This window comes from Penicillium pulvis, assembly GCF_028828015.1.
Source record: "Penicillium pulvis strain IBT 33274 chromosome Unknown scaffold_8_segment0_segment0, whole genome shotgun sequence".
In the NCBI taxonomy this organism is placed as follows: Eukaryota; Fungi; Ascomycota; class Eurotiomycetes; order Eurotiales; family Aspergillaceae; genus Penicillium; species Penicillium pulvis.
In genome coordinates, this window is record NW_026643080.1 from 5602798 (window position 1) to 5623011 (window position 20214).

At 48.5% G+C, this 20214-nt stretch overlaps 9 protein-coding genes across 9 annotated transcripts; 2 read left to right on the top strand and 7 right to left on the bottom strand.

The window, feature by feature from the left end:
- Positions 1-1394: 1394 nt before the first annotated feature.
- Positions 1395-2732, bottom strand: N7503_011528 (uncharacterized protein; the record flags this gene model as incomplete). Its single annotated transcript, XM_057071074.1, has 1 exon — positions 1395-2732. The coding sequence occupies one exon, from the start codon at positions 2730-2732 to the stop codon at positions 1395-1397; it is 1338 nt and encodes a 445-aa protein (XP_056917685.1).
- Positions 2733-3437: 705 nt separating this feature from the next.
- On the bottom strand, positions 3438-4884 carry N7503_011529 (uncharacterized protein; the record flags this gene model as incomplete). Its single annotated transcript, XM_057071075.1, has 2 exons — positions 3438-3491; positions 3550-4884. The coding sequence occupies 2 exons, from the start codon at positions 4882-4884 to the stop codon at positions 3438-3440; spliced, it is 1389 nt and encodes a 462-aa protein (XP_056917686.1).
- A 1160-nt stretch (positions 4885-6044) lies between these two features.
- On the bottom strand, positions 6045-7388 carry N7503_011530 (uncharacterized protein; the record flags this gene model as incomplete). Its single annotated transcript, XM_057071076.1, has 1 exon — positions 6045-7388. The coding sequence occupies one exon, from the start codon at positions 7386-7388 to the stop codon at positions 6045-6047; it is 1344 nt and encodes a 447-aa protein (XP_056917687.1).
- A 2419-nt stretch (positions 7389-9807) lies between these two features.
- On the top strand, positions 9808-11544 carry N7503_011531 (alpha/beta hydrolase; the record flags this gene model as incomplete). The annotated part of the gene is made up of 1 exon (XM_057071077.1): positions 9808-11544. One exon carries the CDS (start codon positions 9808-9810, stop codon positions 11542-11544), a length of 1737 nt encoding a protein of 578 aa, XP_056917688.1.
- Positions 11545-11703: 159 nt separating this feature from the next.
- On the bottom strand, positions 11704-12255 carry N7503_011532 (uncharacterized protein; the record flags this gene model as incomplete). The annotated part of the gene is made up of 2 exons (XM_057071078.1): positions 11704-12192; positions 12253-12255. 2 exons carry the CDS (start codon positions 12253-12255, stop codon positions 11704-11706), a joined length of 492 nt encoding a protein of 163 aa, XP_056917689.1.
- A 399-nt stretch (positions 12256-12654) lies between these two features.
- Positions 12655-14554, bottom strand: N7503_011533 (CCR4-NOT core DEDD family RNase subunit POP2). Its single transcript, XM_057071079.1, has 2 exons — positions 13993-14554; positions 12655-13892 (listed from the first exon to the last, which is right to left on the bottom strand). The coding sequence occupies exons 1-2, from the start codon at positions 14452-14454 to the stop codon at positions 12921-12923; spliced, it is 1434 nt and encodes a 477-aa protein (XP_056917690.1). The 5' UTR covers positions 14455-14554; the 3' UTR covers positions 12655-12920.
- A 100-nt stretch (positions 14555-14654) lies between these two features.
- Positions 14655-14983, top strand: N7503_011534 (NADH dehydrogenase [ubiquinone] 1 beta subcomplex subunit 3; the record flags this gene model as incomplete). The annotated part of the gene is made up of 2 exons (XM_057071080.1): positions 14655-14752; positions 14815-14983. The coding sequence occupies 2 exons, from the start codon at positions 14655-14657 to the stop codon at positions 14981-14983; spliced, it is 267 nt and encodes an 88-aa protein (XP_056917691.1).
- Positions 14984-15462: 479 nt separating this feature from the next.
- N7503_011535 (WD40 repeat domain-containing protein) lies at positions 15463-16974 on the bottom strand (the record flags this gene model as incomplete). The annotated part of the gene is made up of 1 exon (XM_057071081.1): positions 15463-16974. One exon carries the CDS (start codon positions 16972-16974, stop codon positions 15463-15465), a length of 1512 nt encoding a protein of 503 aa, XP_056917692.1.
- A 410-nt stretch (positions 16975-17384) lies between these two features.
- Positions 17385-19458, bottom strand: N7503_011536 (acyl--CoA ligase; the record flags this gene model as incomplete). Its single annotated transcript, XM_057071082.1, has 6 exons — positions 17385-17711; positions 17807-18129; positions 18187-18349; positions 18403-18678; positions 18737-19117; positions 19183-19458. The coding sequence occupies 6 exons, from the start codon at positions 19456-19458 to the stop codon at positions 17385-17387; spliced, it is 1746 nt and encodes a 581-aa protein (XP_056917693.1).
- Between the last annotated feature and the right edge of the window lie 756 nt (positions 19459-20214).

The following is a 20214-nucleotide window of genomic DNA, read 5'->3' on the forward strand; positions in this document are numbered from 1 at the left end:
CTAGATCGTTTGAAAGAATTAGCACCCTCCTTGAGAGCTTCGGCTCTAATGACCCCCTTATCGCTATCGACATAAGGCTGATTTTAGCACCGTGTATTTCTCCCTCTTTGGGACAATATTGAGATCCACTACCCCCTATTTGGTAAGTACCTTTAACGGTTCACGCGATGGTGCCATCGTTAACAATTATGATGTGAGATCATCGGTGCCACAAACCTGTTATAATCATACTTTCCACAGATCTGAAGAACAGATCAGCTTGGGGGTGGCAAAGGCTTTTTTATTATCTAGTCGAACGTGACCCACAATGACAACCACGGGACTACAATCGCGGGAGCTTCGGGCAATAAAATATTTTGATGCTGTTGGGGGGTGAATACTGGACACAAAATAGTAGATTTCTACTCACGATTTGCTGCGAAGAGCAATATAAGCATTTCGAGCAACCAAGTCTGGTGTCTCCTATCCAGGGACTACGAATCGGTAGACTCTAGCGGTGTTACAATGGAAAACATAATTAATTCAAATATTTATAGGCTGTAACACTTAGGTGTTGTCTGGACCATCGAAATACTTCTGACAAGTACCCTAGAAGTCGCTTCCGAAAAACAAGTTGATCCCTGTTCAACCAAATCGGGGCAATCTCGTCAATTCGGCCGGGCACCTTGGCTATTTGTCTCTCGCCCTCAGATGAAGTAAACTTTTAGAGTCCCGGGCAGTCATAGAGAGGATTTCACTAATCCGGCAAACTCTAGACTTCCTGAGACTCGCTGAGATCTTGGGATTTGCCAGATCATCAGTTTTCAAATGTTCGAAGTCGAGCTTGGGATGTCAATATCTTCAGGGACAATTGATCATTATATAAGCAGCTGAAGTCAGCTCGAGTGTTAATTCCGTTGATATTGATTGGTCAATCTATTCATATGCAGTTTCATGATAGGACTCATTGTAGTAACATCTCGAGTTGTAAGGCGCGATGGGGACAACTCGCATTGAGTTATCTCAAGACAATGTCATTGAACCTTAGATGTGAGGAATTGTCGACATCCAATCTATCGTGATATAAGACCCAGCAGGTAATGCCCTGAGGGAAATAAACATGAGAATGAGGTTTCCCCAACGTGCAGTTGAGTAAATCCAAAACCAAATAGCCCACAGAGCAATCAATGGACCTAAAGCCATATCGGCATCTTCTACAGTCGCCCTCTTATCACCCTTGGCACGGTAGAGACGATAAAACAGCCAAATATGTACCAGATAAAGTGGCCAGACCACACAAAACGCAAATAGTGAAAAGACTCGCCAACACATCTGTTCGGCTTTTGTCGGGAACTCTGAGTTCCAACTAGTTCAATAATTAAGCAAAGCCAAGGCGAAATTAGAGATTGTAGTACTTACGCAGCAACATGTACTCCACAAAAAAGTAGAGCCACGAACATGTAGAAATTGGTGAGGTTGAAGCTGCTCAAAATACTCAGACTCTCGTGTGGGTCTCTGACCTTGTTGGATGATTGCTGGGGTTCATCGACCGGCTTCGGTGGTAGAGCATTTTCCTCATCTTGGTGGTGGCTGCTTGGAGGTGGATCATTGCTTAACGAGGTCTCCTTCATATTCGCCAGGGACTTGGTAACAGATTCGATAATTAATGTCCATCCTTTCGGCGTGAAGGGCAATATGAGTAATCTCCCCGCTATTCTTAGCGGCATGAGCAAGTTTTCCAGTAGCGAAGATGAGTCTTCTGGCACAGCTTTATGTGATTGAACCCAAGATCCGTGTCCCTCATTCAGGGTCTTCCTGATCTGTAATGGCATATCTGTATCGTCTTTGTCGTATGCTAAGAATATAAGGATGGGGGTTGTCATGTCTCTTGGCTTATGCCACCATGTTATATAAGTGACGGCAGCACAGGCAACATATGCCACGGTTGAATACTCAAGTGGCGAGATTGGTAAGCTATATGCGCGCCTTGCAATTATGTTGCAAGTCACCCAAAGGCTCTGCAACAAGGTAAATCCTTTTGCAAAAGAGTCGGCTTTGGCTCGGTCTTCGATGTCGCGGACTCTCAAGTGATACGGCTTCACGACGCCAGCCTCGATGAATGGAACGACATTATTCGGTTGAACTGGGTAGGTCCAACCGTCTTTGGTCTGAATAAGGACTCCATTCATGACCAAACAGAATCCCTGGACTGTAGACCACCAAACAGCTGATGGTTTGGGTTCATCCTCACTTGAAGCCTGTTCCTCTTTTTTCGAAGCCTCTTCTTCGCGTGTTGAGGCCTCTTTTGGCTGAATTGGCGTAATTTTCTCCTTGTGTGAGGTCTCTTCTCCACCAGAGCCCTGTTCCTCTCTAGCTGGAGTCTCAAGGGGTAATGAGACTGGCCTAATGGACTCATTGGACAGCTTGCAAAACGCAGTATTACAGCGCGCAACTATTGCCCTCACCCTTAAAAGCTCCTCAGCCGCGAGCCCAGCCATCAGCTCCGGGGCGAGAACGGCACATATCCATGATATAAGCTTCCAAATTATCTGGGTGCTCTCTGCATCGTCTCTCTTTGGAACTGCCAAATGGAGCGCAGTCCATGTGCATGCAAGAATTGTTGAAAGGCAGGTCCAGAAAATGTCCCAACTTGAGCGTGAATCGTCATCGAACTGCCAGCCCTCGAGAGCCGTTGAGTTGGACTGGGCAAGTGCAGGCGTTGTGAAGGCGACTAAAATTAAAAGGCCAACCATGCCAGCGTCCGAAGTGTGGTTCTGGGTCCATCGGACAAGGAAACATTTAGAGTGGGAGGATGGCTGTGGACCGTGGACCGTGGGAAATAGATGTGGGGCAGTTGAACCCCTAAAAAGGGGCCGCATGGACCAATACAACCTAGCGCTGATATTGAATCATCTGCGACAAATAGTTCGCTGGTTTGATTGTGGGTCATGGTTTCTGGGGCTGAAGCCAAGGCGCGGAACGGAACAGGGTCTGAGAGTCGGCGATCTTTGTGAAAACAATGAATGGAAATTTACCATTGCCGTTATTGTAACGTGTCAGATCTCTGTGTAACGTGCTGTGTAATCTCACCAGTGGCTCTAAATGCGACCTTTCGCAGGTATTCGTGTGCCTCTACAACGCCCAACCCTCATAGTTTCCTTGTGTTGAGCCCGAATTGTGGCGAGCTGCACTCAACAGCGTGTCACGCAGATCGATGAATAAAGATACGATCTACCGCGCCAATGCTCCCAAACTTTACTCGGTGACACTGAGGTTTTGTGGCACGTGGGCATCATAATACCAAGCGCTCGATACGTCATTATTATGGTGGCTTAGTATAGTTGTTGTTACGGCGGTGCGTTTTGTACAAAGAGGTTTTGTTTAAAGTATCACGCTTCTATCCCCTTGGCATGTAGGCTGTCTACTCTCTAGTCGTTGGCCTGTTATCTCCGATAAATCTAACTGGACGAACACGAAAAAGGTCTACCAACACCGTCGTTGCTGGCTTGAATCTACTCAAAAAGTTAGTGAAACTCGAAAAGAAAGCCCATGGTACGTGATGGTACTTACCAAACTGACAACACTGGCGTACATGCCACAAACGAGAACTCCAATCCCAAACACGAATACAAACGCATTGTAAAAAGCAGTTCGAATATTGTGCCCTGAAAACCAACTGCCTTCCTTCAAAAGAACAACCCACAATACCGGGGGTACGTAAAAGCATAGCCCTGAGGCGAATAAAGCAGCGCAGATGGATAAGATGTCGGAAAACACGGGAATCGCTTCAGCAACTACCCATGAAAGTAATGTCAAGACCGTCACGAGCGAGATCCAGGTGATCCAGCCCGCTTTCGTGTTCACATAACGTATGACCGAGTCCCGATAGATAGTCGTATGCAGGTAGCGAGCAGTGAGGCTGACGTTGATAGAGCCAGAGATAAAAATGACTGGAAGGGCTATGCCAAAGGCTATCCGCGAGACCAGCGGCCCCGCAGACAGTAAAGCCGGGGACTGCACATCCTGACCGACAAAAACGTACACCAGCGAGCCAATCAGCGTGTAGAGGACGATTTCAATCCCTCCCAGAGCATACACAGCTTTGGTGTAATCTTTGGGTGCTTTCATCTCGTTCATGAAGGATGGCAAGGCGGGTGCAAATGAGAATGCGAAGACAATGTTGTTGATAGCCACCATCCCCGTTGAGAAACTCGTGCCTTCTTTTGGCCAGGCCGACCAGTTTGAGCTGGACATACCCCCTGGAGTCTGAGTGCGCTGAATACCTGTGGCAATGATAGTGATGCCGATGGCAATTATGATCGAAGCGAAGTCAATATAGCCCAGCACGGCGATGTCGGCGAAAGTTGGTGGAATGGATAGGCAGATGAGAATCAAGGCGGACACCAGCCCAAAAACGATGGTACAAACACTGCTCCCAGTGATGTCTTTTAGCGCAATGATACCTGTAAGACAATGTGAACCAGCATTCAGCAACAAGCTGAGCATGAAAACCACTGTGATTATCCAGAATCCCAAATCTCCTAGAACGAGCCTTCCGATGTCGCCATAGTGTTCCACCTTGGGATATTTGATTTTCACTTGACCAACGATGTAACTGGCGTATGTCGCAACCAGGCCAATCCCAACAGTTGCGACAACACCTCCAACCATGCCAAGTGTGGCAAATGCCGCGGGAAGACTAAGGCTCCCCAGAGCTATCGCCTCGACAATAAGGACAATCGTCAGGCGTTTCCAGCCAAGTCGGTGGAAGTTTTCGCTTCCTTTGATCGCCCTCTGTGTCTCCACGTCCGAGAATGAGCTGAAAGACCCATTCCCAACATCTGGCTTCTCTTTGTCAATTGAACTTGGAGAATTGAAGGGGCTGTCAACGTAATGCTTTGACATGACTGGAGCCTCGAGTAACACAAGCGACAGTTCGGAGTGAAGGAGAAGCAAAAGTATTTGTCTTCAAGAGCGAAAGCCCTGTATTGATATATTTTCTCTCAAGTGCTACCTGATTCTGAGGTATGCATGAAACATTGCCATTTTTGCCGAGGTTTGAGAGATTAAGCAGGCACAACCACCTGGGCAGCTGGCTCGGCTTGCATTGCGCATCCTGCGCATAAACGTCATGTGCATGATACTCCAGGGATGAATGCTGTAGTTCAGTCGGATTGAACGGATACAATTCGGTTCCATTCTTCGTCCCTTTCGGCTTAGAAAACTATGAGAGCAAATAAAATACTAGAATTCAAATTCGGCACACGAGAGGCCGAATAAGCTCGTTTCACTGGCCCCCTTACCGTGTCAAGTCCGAAGTCATTATCTGTCCGACCCCGCAACAGTTCGATGCAGATGAACATCCCTTCCTTGTTTATTATTCCGTGTGACATGTGGCAAAGGCGGTGGTTTGGAAGAAAAAGCAATGAACGAACGCAAGGGCAGACCTAACCAATGATAGCAGTTGAAAATGTGGCGATCTTCTTTGCTCTTGACCCAGCTGAACCGACCGGCCCATCAGCAGGATTTCTTGGATGTTGAGATTAGGAGATTCCGAGATCGGGAAGACCAGCCTAGATTTTGGCTCAAGCATTCCACGGACTTGAGCGAAATCTCCTATATTCTGAGCTCAACAGCACCCCGCCCCTTGCTTCCAGTTAGAAAATCTCGACACAAAGAAGCGGCCAATCATTAATGGTGGGGAATCGACCAACTGTATTTTTAGTATTGTCTATGATCACTCCAGAGATTGTGGTCAGAATAGTATTTGTGACCTGTCTACAGTATGTCAAAGTAGATCATCTACGGTCTCAACTCTCTTTCTCATTGCCACCGGATTGACCAGGGATTTTCCCTGCCATTTATCATATTCCACGAAACTAACCCTTTGTTTCAATTAATCCTTGTAAGCTCACCCAGAAAAAAACCATCAACATTAAATACTTGGGATTAAGGCTCAAGATCTCATCTCTGTAGATAGTTGATTTCATTTGCTAATGCTAAGGTCTTGATACTGCCATCAAATGACTTGCATCAGACTACAGCATAGTATACCAAAGAAGACCTTATTGGCCGTGACCAGTAGATTTTGTAAACGGAATTGGCTTCCACAGTGCCATGCGTCCCATATGCCAGAAGGAATCTTGCCAATTGTTCCAAAAGTGAAATGCCCACGGGACAAATCGAGTCACATAAACCACGCCAACGTCATCAAGTGCCTGCTGCAACCTTCGAGCATCCGTAAACAAGATATCATACTGGCCATACGACACAAATATACCGCGGGTCAAAAGGTCCGGGTTCGAAGCTACCATAGATGAGTTGACATAGCCACTCAGAGAGGGCGCGTCATTCTCAGAATTCGTTGCGGGCCCACCGGACATGATGCCATAATATCCAAAGTAGGAAGTATAATTAACGTAGAAGCTGTACGTCAAAAACGAACCTTGCGAGAGACCGGCGAAGGCTCTCCGGCTGGATTCGTTGCTAACGCGGTAGTTCGACTCAATGTGAGGGAACAAGTATTTGCTGTAGAGCGAGGCGGTGGTGGGTGGATCGGGATAATTGCGCTGCAGCAGAGCTTGTGGGTTGGTGGTGTTGGGCAAGATACCATACCAAGTTGGCATCACGACCACAGTCGCTTCCATATGGCCGTCACCGATCAGACGATCCAACATGTTTGAAACGTAGGCCTGGTTCTGCCAGTCTGCTGCGGCTCCATTACCGCCATGAGAAAGGTACAGCAGTGGATACTCTTTGGTAGTATCGTTCCCGTTGTACCCCGCTGGCAGGTAAACAACGTAGTCATGGATACCTGGTGATGGACTTATGGATCCAGGGGAATGATAGGTCTCAAAATTGATGCTACCTTTGCTGGAATTTGTACCGTAAGGGAGCGCATAGTCTTGATTGATGTTTTGATCTGGATAAAACTGAAAGTCGTGATGGTATGGGACCTGGAACGTGGAGATTAACTCTGAGCCAGGCACGCTCTCAAAGGGTGGATTGGTTGGATCCGTAATCTCCTGGCCCGTTGTTGTGTTGCACAGAATGGGCTGAGCACAGTCGAGGAGGAAAGAATACTGGAACGTTCCGCTGAAGAGCGGTCGTGTCCAAGTGAACACCCCAGGTTTCGTTTTGTTCATCACGTAGTACGAGCCAATGAGAGGATCCCGAGGAAAATCCCCAGGTTTGTATTCACTCAGATCAAAGTCTGACCACGACCACCAGGAAGTCGAGTATTGATCGGTCAGGTGTGGCAGGCCAGAAATTATAACGTTGCTCACGCTCGCGTTCTGGTAGGTAATAGTCACCTCATATCCAGTTGGTCCTTGATCTGTTCTTGTGACAGTCACCGCACTGGACACGATGCTCGCACATACCAGGATAAGAGAGAGAGATAGAAACATGTCGATCCAGAGCACACAGCAGATGCCTCCCAGAGAAGTTGAGAAGTTGAAATTTAATGATCCAAAAGCATGTTACGTACTTATATATAGTCAAACAAACTCTTACAGATAGTCCCTCGAATCGCAGCGTCACTTTAATACCTTATTAAGCCGAGTCGGAGCTGCATACTCGTTTGAGTCGTTCTTGAGCCGAGAAGTGGGCACAATCACCCCACGCTCTAAATCATTTCATGCCTAATTGGCTTAAGTCCCATCCGAGCCCCGGTTTTAGCATCGCGGAGAAATTATTGCGGGGAAGTCACGGCTGCGGGGTTTCGGGTTCGGACCTACAAGCAATATGTCAAGTCGTGTAAACTTGGAAGATGCCGTCATTGGCAATGATTTGCTCAAAAGAGTTTTGGGAAAACGGTATTCATTGCAGACAAACTTGGTGCTGCGTCATAGTACATGTGGTGGTAAGTCTGTGGAGATAAAGAAGCAATGAGCGTATTGAAGAGACCAACCGATAATTTATATGCTGAGGTACTGCTAAGGATGTCACTAACCCAACGAAGATACTTCATTATGAAGGATTGGATTCATTTTACTAATACTATTGAATATCCTTCCAATCTTCAGAGATCCGCAAAAGACTCTGTCATGGCATCATCGGAACACATCAATGAATGCAATAAAGAATCCAGTACAAGTGGTCGACCAGCGATTGATGGCAGCCACGATATATTACATTTTGAAAAGTATAAAGAGAGACGTCCCTCCACTACCCTCAGTTAGCTTTATTGGCTTATCATGCGGCATGACAAGAAGCTCTCCAGGTGATAAGGAGGCTTTGTTGATTTGAGGAAGTCCATTATTGTTGTCGACGTAGTCCAAGCCAACGACAACCAAGTAATTATTGGGGAACGGGGGATCCAGCATTCCTGCCCTCGTAGTCCAAACGACAGGGTAGAAATCCTCCACAGTGTGCCACGGGTCATCACCGAATTGTATTCCAGTTTCATTGGATATAGCTTGTAATTTCGATGCGTCCTATTAGCCGGGTCAGCATCCCTTTAATCAATTGATTTAGAAATGAATACTTTGAACAGGCATTCCACGACCGCGCGCACGTCTTCTCTACTGCTAGGGGATATAAAGAGCCAAGGATATCGATCATGCGAAGTCCGTAGGATATATGGCCTGATCTTTGCCGACGCGGCGGCTGCGGTAGTTTCTAGTGCTGAAGTGTATGGCATTTAGGCAGAGGGATGAAAGGGCAACTTGTTCTCGTTGTTTATTTTGCTGTCTGTTTAATTTTTTATCAGAGGCCGTTGACAAATTGCAAATCAAACAAGTGATCTTACAGTCAGACTTGACGGTGAATATCCATAGAAAATTCACGCGATCGCTTAATCCTTGAAAAACTGATTGATTACAGATGGAGGTCTTCCAAATGAAAATGCTAATGCTAGAAAAATATATCGTAAGTTAGGCACCTGGGCAGCCATATCATGCGGGGCAAAGTAGGGAAGGGGACAGATCACATGATTCTTGAGTACTTCAAGGATTATCATGAAGTACATATCGCATGGAGTGTGAGATTATATGATATTAGTGATATAAAGATGAAGACCTAGCTCCAAGGACAAACTTGAGTGTGTTAGCAATAGGTGCTTTCTAGTATCCCAAAAGCTCCGGCGTAGAATCCTAGGCCGTAAACCTATCACATTATATGTCTCAGAAACGGGTAAGAAGTTCCAAGGTTATGAATTCTCTCAAATTTTCCTGGGCAAATATCTCCCACTAAAGGATCTATAGACCTTGGAAAGCGAAAAGTTTCACTTGAATGTTTATATCCATCAGTTGCTAGATCCCTAAAGCACCAAATCGGCGCCGAGCAAGGAGGCGGACTTTCTCTCTACTCGATTAATAGGAATCTTTTTATTGGCTTTTTTAAATCCCTTTGAAAATACGACCTTGATCACAATCCACCATGGTGTGATTTGATTATGCAGGCTAGCTTTTTGCACGAAGCGATCCATGGACGATAGATAGGGAGGATCATTGCATAGTGGGGCCGTGGGTCTACCGACGGACAGGTCCAGTGGTCCGGACGTTGCCTAGAGATCCTTGTAGAGTATCTTACGTCAAAGACCACTGTGAAAATCCTGGCTTCTGGTAGCATTGGAGAGCTTGAAAGATAGTAAACTAGCTTTTAGGGTTGCAGCCTAGATATTAGGGAGATATCGTTTCCTTTTTCTTTTCTATCAAGCGGCGCATCGCGACTTCTTAACGACAAGCCCCCATCCAACGTTACGCCAGTCATACAACGCGATATTTTTGAATCGTGCAACTACCCCGCTCCGTGGCGGTCCCAGAAAAATCCCTCCTGAGCTAGTAAAATTTCTCCGAGTCAACGATTGATTTTCGCAACGGCATCATGGAAGAGAAATGTTCGGAAGTGATATATGCCTGGAAACCACAATCGCGACTTCAACACCTGAAACGCTGGGCTCTTCTGTCAGTGGCAGCATTATTCGGGCTGCTGCTTGTATCGGAATTCAATGGCCTGACGAAAGAATGGCGGCCGTGGTGTGGACATAGAGATCAGTTCTCCACGGAACCCACCATGTGGCACCCATGTGGAGATCTCTCGGGTAGCCCACTCCAGTGCGCCAGCATCGAAGTTCCGATGGATCAATTTGACCCTGAGAATTCAGGAAACAAGACCTTCACTATACCACTCATTCGTCTCTCCGGCAAAAAAGGGAGTCCAAATCTCCTCCTCAATCCTGGCGGACCCGGGGGGAGCGGCTTTGAGTTTCTGTACCGCCGCGGCGAACAGCTCAAGGCACTGGTTGGCGAAGGTTTCCACCTGGTATCATTTGATCCTCGCGGTGTCAATAGCTCAACGCCTGCGGCCTCTTGCTATCCCGATGCCAAGACGCGACATGAGCTGTCACGCGTTCGAGCGACCAATATCTCACGAGATAGCTCTGAGGTCTTTGCATGGTCACAGAATCATGGCAAAGCCTGTTCTGATACGATGGGCGAATATGGTGAATATATCAACACCCCGCAGACGGCAGCCGACATGAACAGCATATTGGATGCGCTTGGCCAGGATGATATGTTCTATTGGGGGTTCAGCTATGGCACTCTGCTTGGGCAGACGTACGCAAGCCTATTTCCGGAAAGATCAAAGCGTGTCATTATCGATGGAGTCGTGAACCAGTTTGAATGGTACGAAAAGAACATCGAGTTGGAAGCAATGGTTGATACGGACGCTGTGCTTAACGGCTTCTTTGACGAATGCATGAAGGCTGGCATCAAAAACTGCGAGCTATCATCACTGGCGACATCCACAGAAACACTGCACCAGACAGTAATCTCTTACATGGAGACACTTAAGGTGGAACCAATCAGTGTCTACATAAACAACACTTACTACGGCGTACTCGACTATGAAATGATCTTATATAATGGCTTCTTTCCGGCCTTATACAAACCTCCAACATGGTTCTCCCTAGCTGACAACCTATACAAACTCATCCAAGGAAACGCGACCGATGCTTTCCTGGCGTATGGGACCGACGAAAAAAGCCTGGATGAATCGAATGACTTTGTGACTCTGAATGACGGGCTCAGTGGTCCTGATCATTGGCCCCAGAGTAAACAGCAAATGCTTGACTGGATCATGCCATGGCTCAACCAAAGTATGTTCATTGGTACATTTATCAAGCCATACTTCTTAAAACAGCATTGGGATGTGCCAAAGACACATTCATACGTGCCCCGCAAAGGCGTCAAGACGGCACATCCACTATTGATCCTCTCGACAACCTACGACCCTGTGTGTCCACTCATATCGGCCCGATCAGCCAACGATGCATTCGTGGACTCGCAGATCGTCGAGGTCAAAGGCTATGGTCACTGTTCTGTTGCAGTGGCGTCCACTTGCGTCGCGAAAATCTTGCGCGAGTTCTTGTATGAGGGCAAAATGCCCAATGCATATACACAATGCGAGGTGGATTCAAAATACTTTGTCCGGCCAGATAGTGGTGAACAACTTACAGCGCAGAGACACTTTGAGGATCCGGAGGATGAAAGACTCCATCTTGCACAATTGGCACTGGCGAGGGACTGGGAATATTTGGGGCCGCGAAAATATCAATGAATCATTTGTGCTACTTTAGGTGCATGGAAAATGAACTTGCAGAATCCAGCAGCGTCTTGCCAGGAGAGCATATCGTCATAGGCGATTCTAAGCCGAAAACCATACAAGAACATGCAATATGGACATTTTATTTCTTACATACTCACCTCTTAGAACAATCTAAGCATCGACTCGACTCTGTATCTGCCTAATGTCATCCCTGAAGGCCAACATCACTAACGAAAAGAGTAACGTCACAGCCAACCCGAAGCCCCCGTAAGCATTCGCAAACACAGCAACTCCATATCCTCCAACGTATCCCAATTCCTTAGGAATCAAACTCCAATCGGCAGGTGCTATCATCGGAATAATAGTCAAAACGAAGGACCCGAATAATCCAATCTCAGCACCGGAGGGCTGGCCCGCGCTCAGGCGCGCAAAGCTAACAGCATAGACAGCGCTAAAGATGTGGCCTAGAATGATCGGTGCAGGGCTTTTGGTGCGTATGGAATCTAGAGCGCCGCCAACGAAAGAGAAGAGAGCAATGACTAGGGAGGTGTTTGTAGGGAGGGATTCGAGGGATTGCTGAATGGTGCCTGTGCGCGCGTACGCGATCGCAGCTGTGGTAAGGAAGATGGCGACGACTAGGGCGCCAATGTTTGGTCGCGACTGAAGATTTCGTTAATACCTAGTTCCTGGTTCATTTGAGGATTATGAGCACGTATTTACCATTTTGTTGTCTGATGTGGTTTCTTCCAGTCTCCTTTGGGGTTCCATCGAATTTCTTTGTTCGGTTTGGAGTTGGGGTTTGCGTTGTTTGTTTCTTTGCAGGGCCTTTCAAATACATGGGTCTTCTTTTGATCTGATCTTGAAGTCGGTTCGCCATAGGCGATCCAAGTTGCTATATTATTAATACTGTCGACTGGCTTACTGTATTTACTTACAGAGGAAGCAGCATGGAATGCAATAGGAAAAGTAGTAGAATGGATATGTTCAGGATACTTTCCTAGGAAAACAACACACGAAATTAGAAAGATCCCACTGTACATAACTCCTATGTCCGATACATCGATGAGATACAGAAATCGACCACGGCCAAATGGAAACAGAAAGGGAGAAGAAAAAAAATAGAGAAAAGTGGCAAAAGGACCACGAGAGCCCGAACGCCTCTCACATGGATTCTGATACCAGCCAAATCAAAAAACTACAAACACCATACACCCTCCTATCCGAAACACCGCCACCAGAGACATAGAGACCGCAGTAAATGGAACCCATGCAACGCGACAGGCCAGAAGGACAATGCTGAAGATCGAAGAAACCAGCACAAGAGCCCCGTGCTTATGTACATGCATTCATATCATATCATTGAAAACCTAGTCCACATTGTTACTACCTCATGCCTTGCCTGTCATCCCGCTGGGAGTATGATAGCCAGAGCCAGGGTGTTGCGGTGTGTTAGCGCCCATTGCGAGGTGTGCAGTGTTGGGGGTGCTAGGGGTGCCGGCTCCGGAGTAGATTGTGGCCCCGTTGAGGTTGGGAGTTTGCTGAGCCATATTGTAGGTCATCGCAGGCATATGTCCATTAAGACCCCAAATCTGGCCGGAGTACTTGCTGTCGTCGATTGTACCGTTGAACACCATCTGGCGCATCTTCCAGTAGATCTCACCCGTTACCAAAGAATCGGAGCCTGCTTGATGAGCGATTCCGACACGCTTGACACCAAGCTCGTCCGCGATATCTTGCAAACCGGATTTTTGGCCCAAATTTGTGAGGATCTGGATAGCAGCCGGTGTGAGAGGTGAGTCGTTGACAGCTTGATTGCGACCAGCATGTTTCATCAGGTACTTAATGTCGTATAAGGAGGGGAAGAAGATGTTGAGGAGGTCGTGGAATTCCTCCTCGCGTTCGGGCAAGGGTGAGCAGAGCATTATCTTCATCAGGTAGCCGAAGTCGTATCCAGAATGGAATGACACCCAGTGGACATCATCCAACAGCACCAGGCCTGAGCTGATCAGCAATGACCCGAACTCAAACGGATCAATTCCATTCTTCTCGTGTTGACTGAAGTCAATGCCAGACTTGGCGAGCATCGTTGTCGAGTCCTGCGCGTACATATCTCCCTCTAGCGAAAAGCGGAAGTTGAACTGCCATGTGCATGGAGCTGGGACCATTGAGTTGCCGTATGCTTGACCGTTCGCGTCGGTGGATATAGCTGGAGCAACTTCCCCATCTTCATTGAACAGTGTAATCCCTAACTGGATCATCTTCAACAGGTCGACATTACACCGGAGGGTTTGGTAGTGGTAGTCTGCTTTGGTCGAGAAGGAGCCGATCGGTCGAGCAACGATGCCAGGGAACTCCGTATCCTGATAGTCGATTAATATTTCGTAAATTGCGGCACTGCGTATCTCCGCCCGTAGTCGGGAGATCTGCACAGTGTATATTGCAGGAGGCATGTCTACTTACCATGCTAATGTATGGGTACTTATCCACTAGCGATCTTAATACCGCCATTTCGTGAGCCAGATTGTGCTTCCACACGTCGCGAATCCGTGATTTCACTGCACCCGCCTTCGAGTCCAGCGCTAAGCGTCCGTCGTGACCCTGGTGTAGTTGCTGCTGTTGCATCTGTGCTCCCCGCGCGAACCCCAGCTGCGCCGCATGACTCGCGAGTCCCGTACCGCCACCATCAGCCCCCGTAAATCCGGCTACTGACATGCCATTGGAGACGCCTGCGCCAGCGAGTGTGAAAGGATTGATGTTGGTGTTGGGGTTACCGGCGAACCCAGGGTGGCCGCCGAGTGAAGGGGGCGGGAGAGCCGAGTTCGCGGATTGAGCGTGGGGGTGTTGAGATTGGAGATGTGCCTGTTGGAGGGAATAAGGAGCGCCGAGGCCCGAAGGCCCGTATCTGCCAACAGGAGGGGGCATTGTTGTGAGCTTCTTTGTGTCGAGGTGTGGTGGAGAGAGTTATCAGTTTCGTCGAAGGCGGGAGGAGCTAAGGCCCTACCATTTTGGGCTTAGCGCGGGTCTCGTTCTGCCAAGCGCACCGCTCCGGCTCATCTCTCTCTTGACTTGAACCTCATTGAATCAGTCCCTCTTTCCGCCCCTCAATCTTCACCTTAATCACAATGTCTTCCCGAAACCCCACCGGATTCGACATCAAGCAGTTCAAGGCTGCGGCCTCTCCCTCCTCTGTCTTCGCCAAGCGGGATCCCTGGGCGCGCAAGTACGTTTCGATCATCCTGGATCCTCCGAAGGCATTGCGCTCCTTTTACTAACATTGCCCAGTGAGACTTGGCGCTACACTGGTCCTTTTACCCGCTGGAACCGCTTCAAGGGTCTTTTCCCTGGTCTTGGAATCGCTACCGTTGCCTTCACTGCCTACTGCGCATATGAGCACTTCTTCCTGAAGGATGACCACCACGGTGACGCACACCATGGCGAGGGCCACCACTAGAGGGCGAACGAGTAGGATTGAATTGTTTTTTACTCGCCCAAAGAGCATTCGAGTGGAACAGGACGGATACCCCAGCAGGCGAGAGGCACCTGTCTCGTCTCGGTTCAGCGAAAGACATAAAATCGGGAGTTTCAACACAGTCGTTGTGGTCTGAGCACTTCGAGAAGCGATTGTTGTTTTTGATTGGAGATGCAGGCTTTCCCAAGGAGAATTAGCCTGCAGATGGCGCTTTTGGGTTGAATTGTCAGATGTATATAGTTTATGTTCAATTACTAAAGCTGTCTTTTTATTGGTTCACACCAATGGGTCCCCATTTCTACCCATACATAATCTCGGATGTCTTCAAAACTGAGAACGGACATGGGAATTTATTTTTGGGGGGTGGGGAATCATAGTTTCCCTGCTCTATGTGTTGTAACATGATATCATAAATCGCATCGATCATGGGTGATCCAACTCTATCTACTTGACAGACGGACCTACTGTTCCTCGAAGACCAGCGAGATGCCGTCATCGCCTGCAGTGACAATCCGCTTGCCATCAAATCCTTGAACGAAGCCCATAATACCACCAGCCTGTTCACCGTCTTCGTTTTCGACCGCAGCCATGTGTCCCTTCCACTCTTGAAGTTGGCCTTGTGCTGCCGCGGTGGTACCACCACGTGCGTCCCACCGACGAACAACACCATCTAATCCAACAGAGGTAAGCAGCCATGGTCGGCCCTGGCCGGGAGCATTCCCAGGTCCACGGGCAACAGGCCCACGGCTTTGCAAAAATTCAACCTTGACAACGGCATTGCCTTCGTGAGCCTCTTTGATGTGGCGACGGACCGCAAACCGGTGAGCGACATCGAAGAGTGCAATGCTGCCATCGACGGAACCCGCAGCCAGAATTGTCAGCGGAGGCTGAGAGAATGATAAGGTCTCAACACCATCCGACTGAGCCTGCAAGGCAGCAACGATGGTACCTGAAGTGGAAGCACTGCTTGCCTGAGCTCCTGGGCCCTTGCCCTTTGCGGCTGGGCCAGCGCCTGCAAGTCGGGGAAGGCCGATAACCCGAATATGGCCCTCAGCACCACCAACAGCCGCAATACCACCACCAGGAGAAATGGCAATAGTGTACAAGCCACCATCGACTGCGAAACGCTGATCCTCCGCAGTTAAACCAATGACAGCGTTAGTACCGGGAGATCCAGAGATACCCGCGGCGGCAGCAGCTCCAAACACATCATAGACATAGAAGCTTCCGTCCTCGGAAACAGTCGCCAGAAGGTTTCCATCTGGTGTCCATGCACCCGCGGTGCACGACTCGGTGTGCTGGAAGAATGTCTGGATGATAGAGATGGGTTGAGAATCGGTGTGATCGATGCGGAAAACCCAGGCACTGCCATCGTTGGCACCCAAAGCAACAACGTTGCGCTTCTCCTCGCTGCCTTGCTGGTAGGGGCAAACAGCAATCCAATTAATCTCCTCCACTTCTTGCACCTCTGCGACAAAGTCCCATGCAAATCCCGTCTTATCGGGTGTGGAATCGCGCCAGGCGCGCAGCTTGCCGTCCAGACCAGCGGTCACCACATATTCACCTGCGGGCTCGGTGAAAGCTACTGCATTGACTGTGTCACTGTGTCCATCCAGTTTGCCAAGGGGCTTCAATGACTCGCGCTCGCGCGGCTGCGGGTTTGATTCGTAGCTCTGGGGGAGAAGAGGTCGCTGAGCGGGTGTAGAATCGAAGATGTAGGCTGTGTCGTCACCAGCTCCGGTGATGACAATGTTATTGTGCACTGGGTGCTGTGCGACGCAGAAGACAGAATCAGAGTGTGAGTCGAAGTGTGCGGCCGAGTCGTTTTGGAAAGTGATCTGCTCGTCGTAGGTCATGGGCTGGTCATCTTCTTCACCGTCGGACTCCATAGGCTGGTCCTCGTCGTTCTGGAAAACCTCCTCGCCCTCATCGGCACCAATATAGGCGTCCTCATCGCGAGGATCGTGCGACATTGTGAAGAGTGAGATTAGAGGTCTTGTAAATATTTGGAAGGGTCTTGGTTTTGAGGTTTTCCGAGATCAGATTATGAGGTGAAACTGATTATTAACAGCGAACGTGAAAATATCCGTCTTGAGAAGAGGTCAAAGAAGACTATGAATGATCTTGCTCTGACTGGTCTTGGAAAGTGGGAGAATACGAGAGCTAGGACTGGATCCAACTATTTTTTTCTAACTCCCCCGCTTAGAAATCTAATCATCATCCCCGCAGCAACAAACGTTGCAAACACACTGGTTGTAACGTTGTATTTCTATGCAGCTATCCATTTCGTGCCATATATCAGGACATTTGAAAATAAAATAGAAAACAAACAAATTCAAGTATATATATATATATGCGCTCTTTCCAGGTATCAGCTTTAAGCTCACAGTCTAACGCCGGCCTTCCTCCGAGCCTCCTTCTCTTGGTCGCGAAGCAGTCGTCGCAGGATCTTGCCGCTCGGGCTTTTGGGGACAGCATCCACAAATCTGACACCACCCTTTAGCCATTTGTGGCGAGCTTTATGATCCTCAACATGCTTCTTGATAGACTGAGCAACTGCCTCATTGGGACCAGCTGAAGGTGTCTTGACCACAATGGCCTTCGGGACTTCTCCGGCCATGTCATCTGGGATAGCAATAACAGCGCAGTCCGCGACATCAGGGTGGGTGAGAAGATGAGCTTCCAGTTCAGCTGGTGCAACTTGCAAGCCCTGTATGATTGATGCGTCAGTTATCTACATTTTTTCATGAGGTGTTCGGATGAAGAAAAAGAAGCACGGCACTAGCAAGCCTATGATGTACGAACCTTGACCTTAATCAACTCCTTAATGCGATCGACAATGAAGACATGTTCGGTGCCTTTCGGACCGACACGGACAACAGCCTCATCACCAGTCCGCATCCATCCATCCTCGAATGTCTCCTTGGTGGCCTTCTCGTTGTTCAGGTAGCCGAGCACAACGCTAGGTGATCGGACTACCAATTCGCCGGGGGTGTCGTAGCTGGTGATCTCATGGCCCTCGGAGGACACAATGCGGGCCTCGAAACCAGGGAATAAACAACCCGAGGAGCCGAGCACCACATCATCCGGATGGGTGGAGCAGACGACCGTGCATGTTTCTGTCAGTCCTATAAAGATTGTAAGCCATGCCCATTATCAAGGGTGTACCAACGCATATTTCTTACCATATCCTTGTCGAATAATCACATCTGGGTACAGCTTTTGAAAATCGGCGGCTGTTTCCATTCCCAAAGGTGCTGCGCCGGTAAATAAAGTCCTAACCGAGCTCAGATCATACTTAGAACACACGTCGTGGCTCCGAAGCATGTTGATAATAATTGGAGGGACCTGTATGTTCTTAGCAGATGATGTATGTAGGACTTCGTGTTCGAGAGACAAACCAGGAAAAGCGACGTGATCTTAAAGTTCTGGATAGAAGCCAGGTAGGACTTCAACTCGAATTTGGGAAGGATGATAGTTTGATCACCACGGTAGGCACTGGCATGATTTATGACCACAAGAGCATAAATGTGGCTTTGTGGCAGCAGACCAAGCCCGACTTCCGTGAATGGAGATATGCCGGTGGCGCGCGAGCGAGCATCTCTGTAGCTACTCTCAAACACTTTGGCTTGCAGTACGTTGGCGATAACATTGCGATGCGAAATCATGACTCCTTTCTGTAAGTACCATATTATTAGCGTAGTTCCAACGGGTATGTTTCAGAATTTGACTTACAGGAAGACCAGAAGTGCCACTCGAATAGCACAAAAATGCCGTTCGTCGAGCTCCTTCCCCTGGGCCCCAGTTCAGTGGCTTCAACGCAGGTAGCGTCTTCCCCGCCTCGGCTATCTGCGATACCGTCTTGTAGTCGGTCGGAGGCTTCGCTCCAGCCAATATCTCCAGCGGCACATCAATCAGGTATATCTTACTTCGTGGAAGACCAGCCAAAGCTGCGGCTTCCAAAGCAACTGGCAAGAGGGGCGCACAAGTAAATAAGGCCTTAGCCTTTGAATCCAAAATTTGATGCTTCAGCTCCGAAGCAGAGTATGCCGCATTGGCCGGTGAAACTAGGCCACCCAGCTGGTGGGTTGCCCAGAAAAGGGGCAAGGAATCAATCTAAGTGTAGCTGTTTAGCGATTTTTTTTACGCCACGAAAATACCGATTGACAAATTTCACGTACCGTGTTCAGACTGAAGACAGCCAAAGTCTTCTCCCATTCCGTGCCCTGGTTGGGATCCCATCCAAACTCCTTCGATAGACCTTTCGCAATTTGGTCCACGCGGTCAACGACCTGTCGCGACGTATAAGTCTTCCCTGTGATTCCACATGTATACGGATCGTTGGATTTCTCATGTGCCACGCGCCCGTGCTGCTCATTGAGCATGAACTCGCTGATCGGTATATGGTCCGGAACAGTGCCCAATTGACCAAATTTAGGGTGTGGTAGGAAGACCATTGTTGTACCAAATCCGTTTGCTTCTCAGTCCGCGACAGAACTATAAAAGACGCCTTCTCTGGCAGGTCTCAGGGATGAGACAATGGATAACGTGCTAGGGGATTATGGGCCTTGGCAATTTAGGCAAATCACCACGGGTTGGGTAAAATGGACAAAGAACAGCATAAAATTTGGAGCAAGCGGATGTTTAAGTACGCACGGGAGCAAACCTGGGGAAGCGTGTGCGGGGAAATCGGAAACGGCGAAGCTCGGTTATATACTGATTGCTCTCTCCCTAGGGCAAAATTGATTTCGGTATAATCGGTATTACGAAATTTAGAGTTATGAAAGATTTCCAATCAGTTGGCTTCAATTGAGATCGTCATGAACCTATAATTGAGTCTGAGGGGTGATTGGAATTATGACGCACGAAGGTAGCGACCTCGGATATACTGCGACCTCGGATAACCCCCCACACTAGGCCACATATAGAAAGGGGATTAGCAGTATGTACCCTACTGATACTACGCATTGGATCTGCCCTGGTTCCGCCGCTTCGGGCCATTCTACCTCTGAGTGCTCACTCCTTAAGCACTAGTGCTCATGTGATTCACGTTATTTACCTTATCGCTTAGGCGTAGTATTGTTAATTGTGCTTAGGCGGCTAGTACCGGCCTTGTCGCACGTGACCTCGAGTCGTGTTGTCCCCTTCCTGGGAATCGGTTGGTTCTTAACCCCTGCTCTCGTTGCGGGCTAAGTGGGTCCGTAACAGTATGA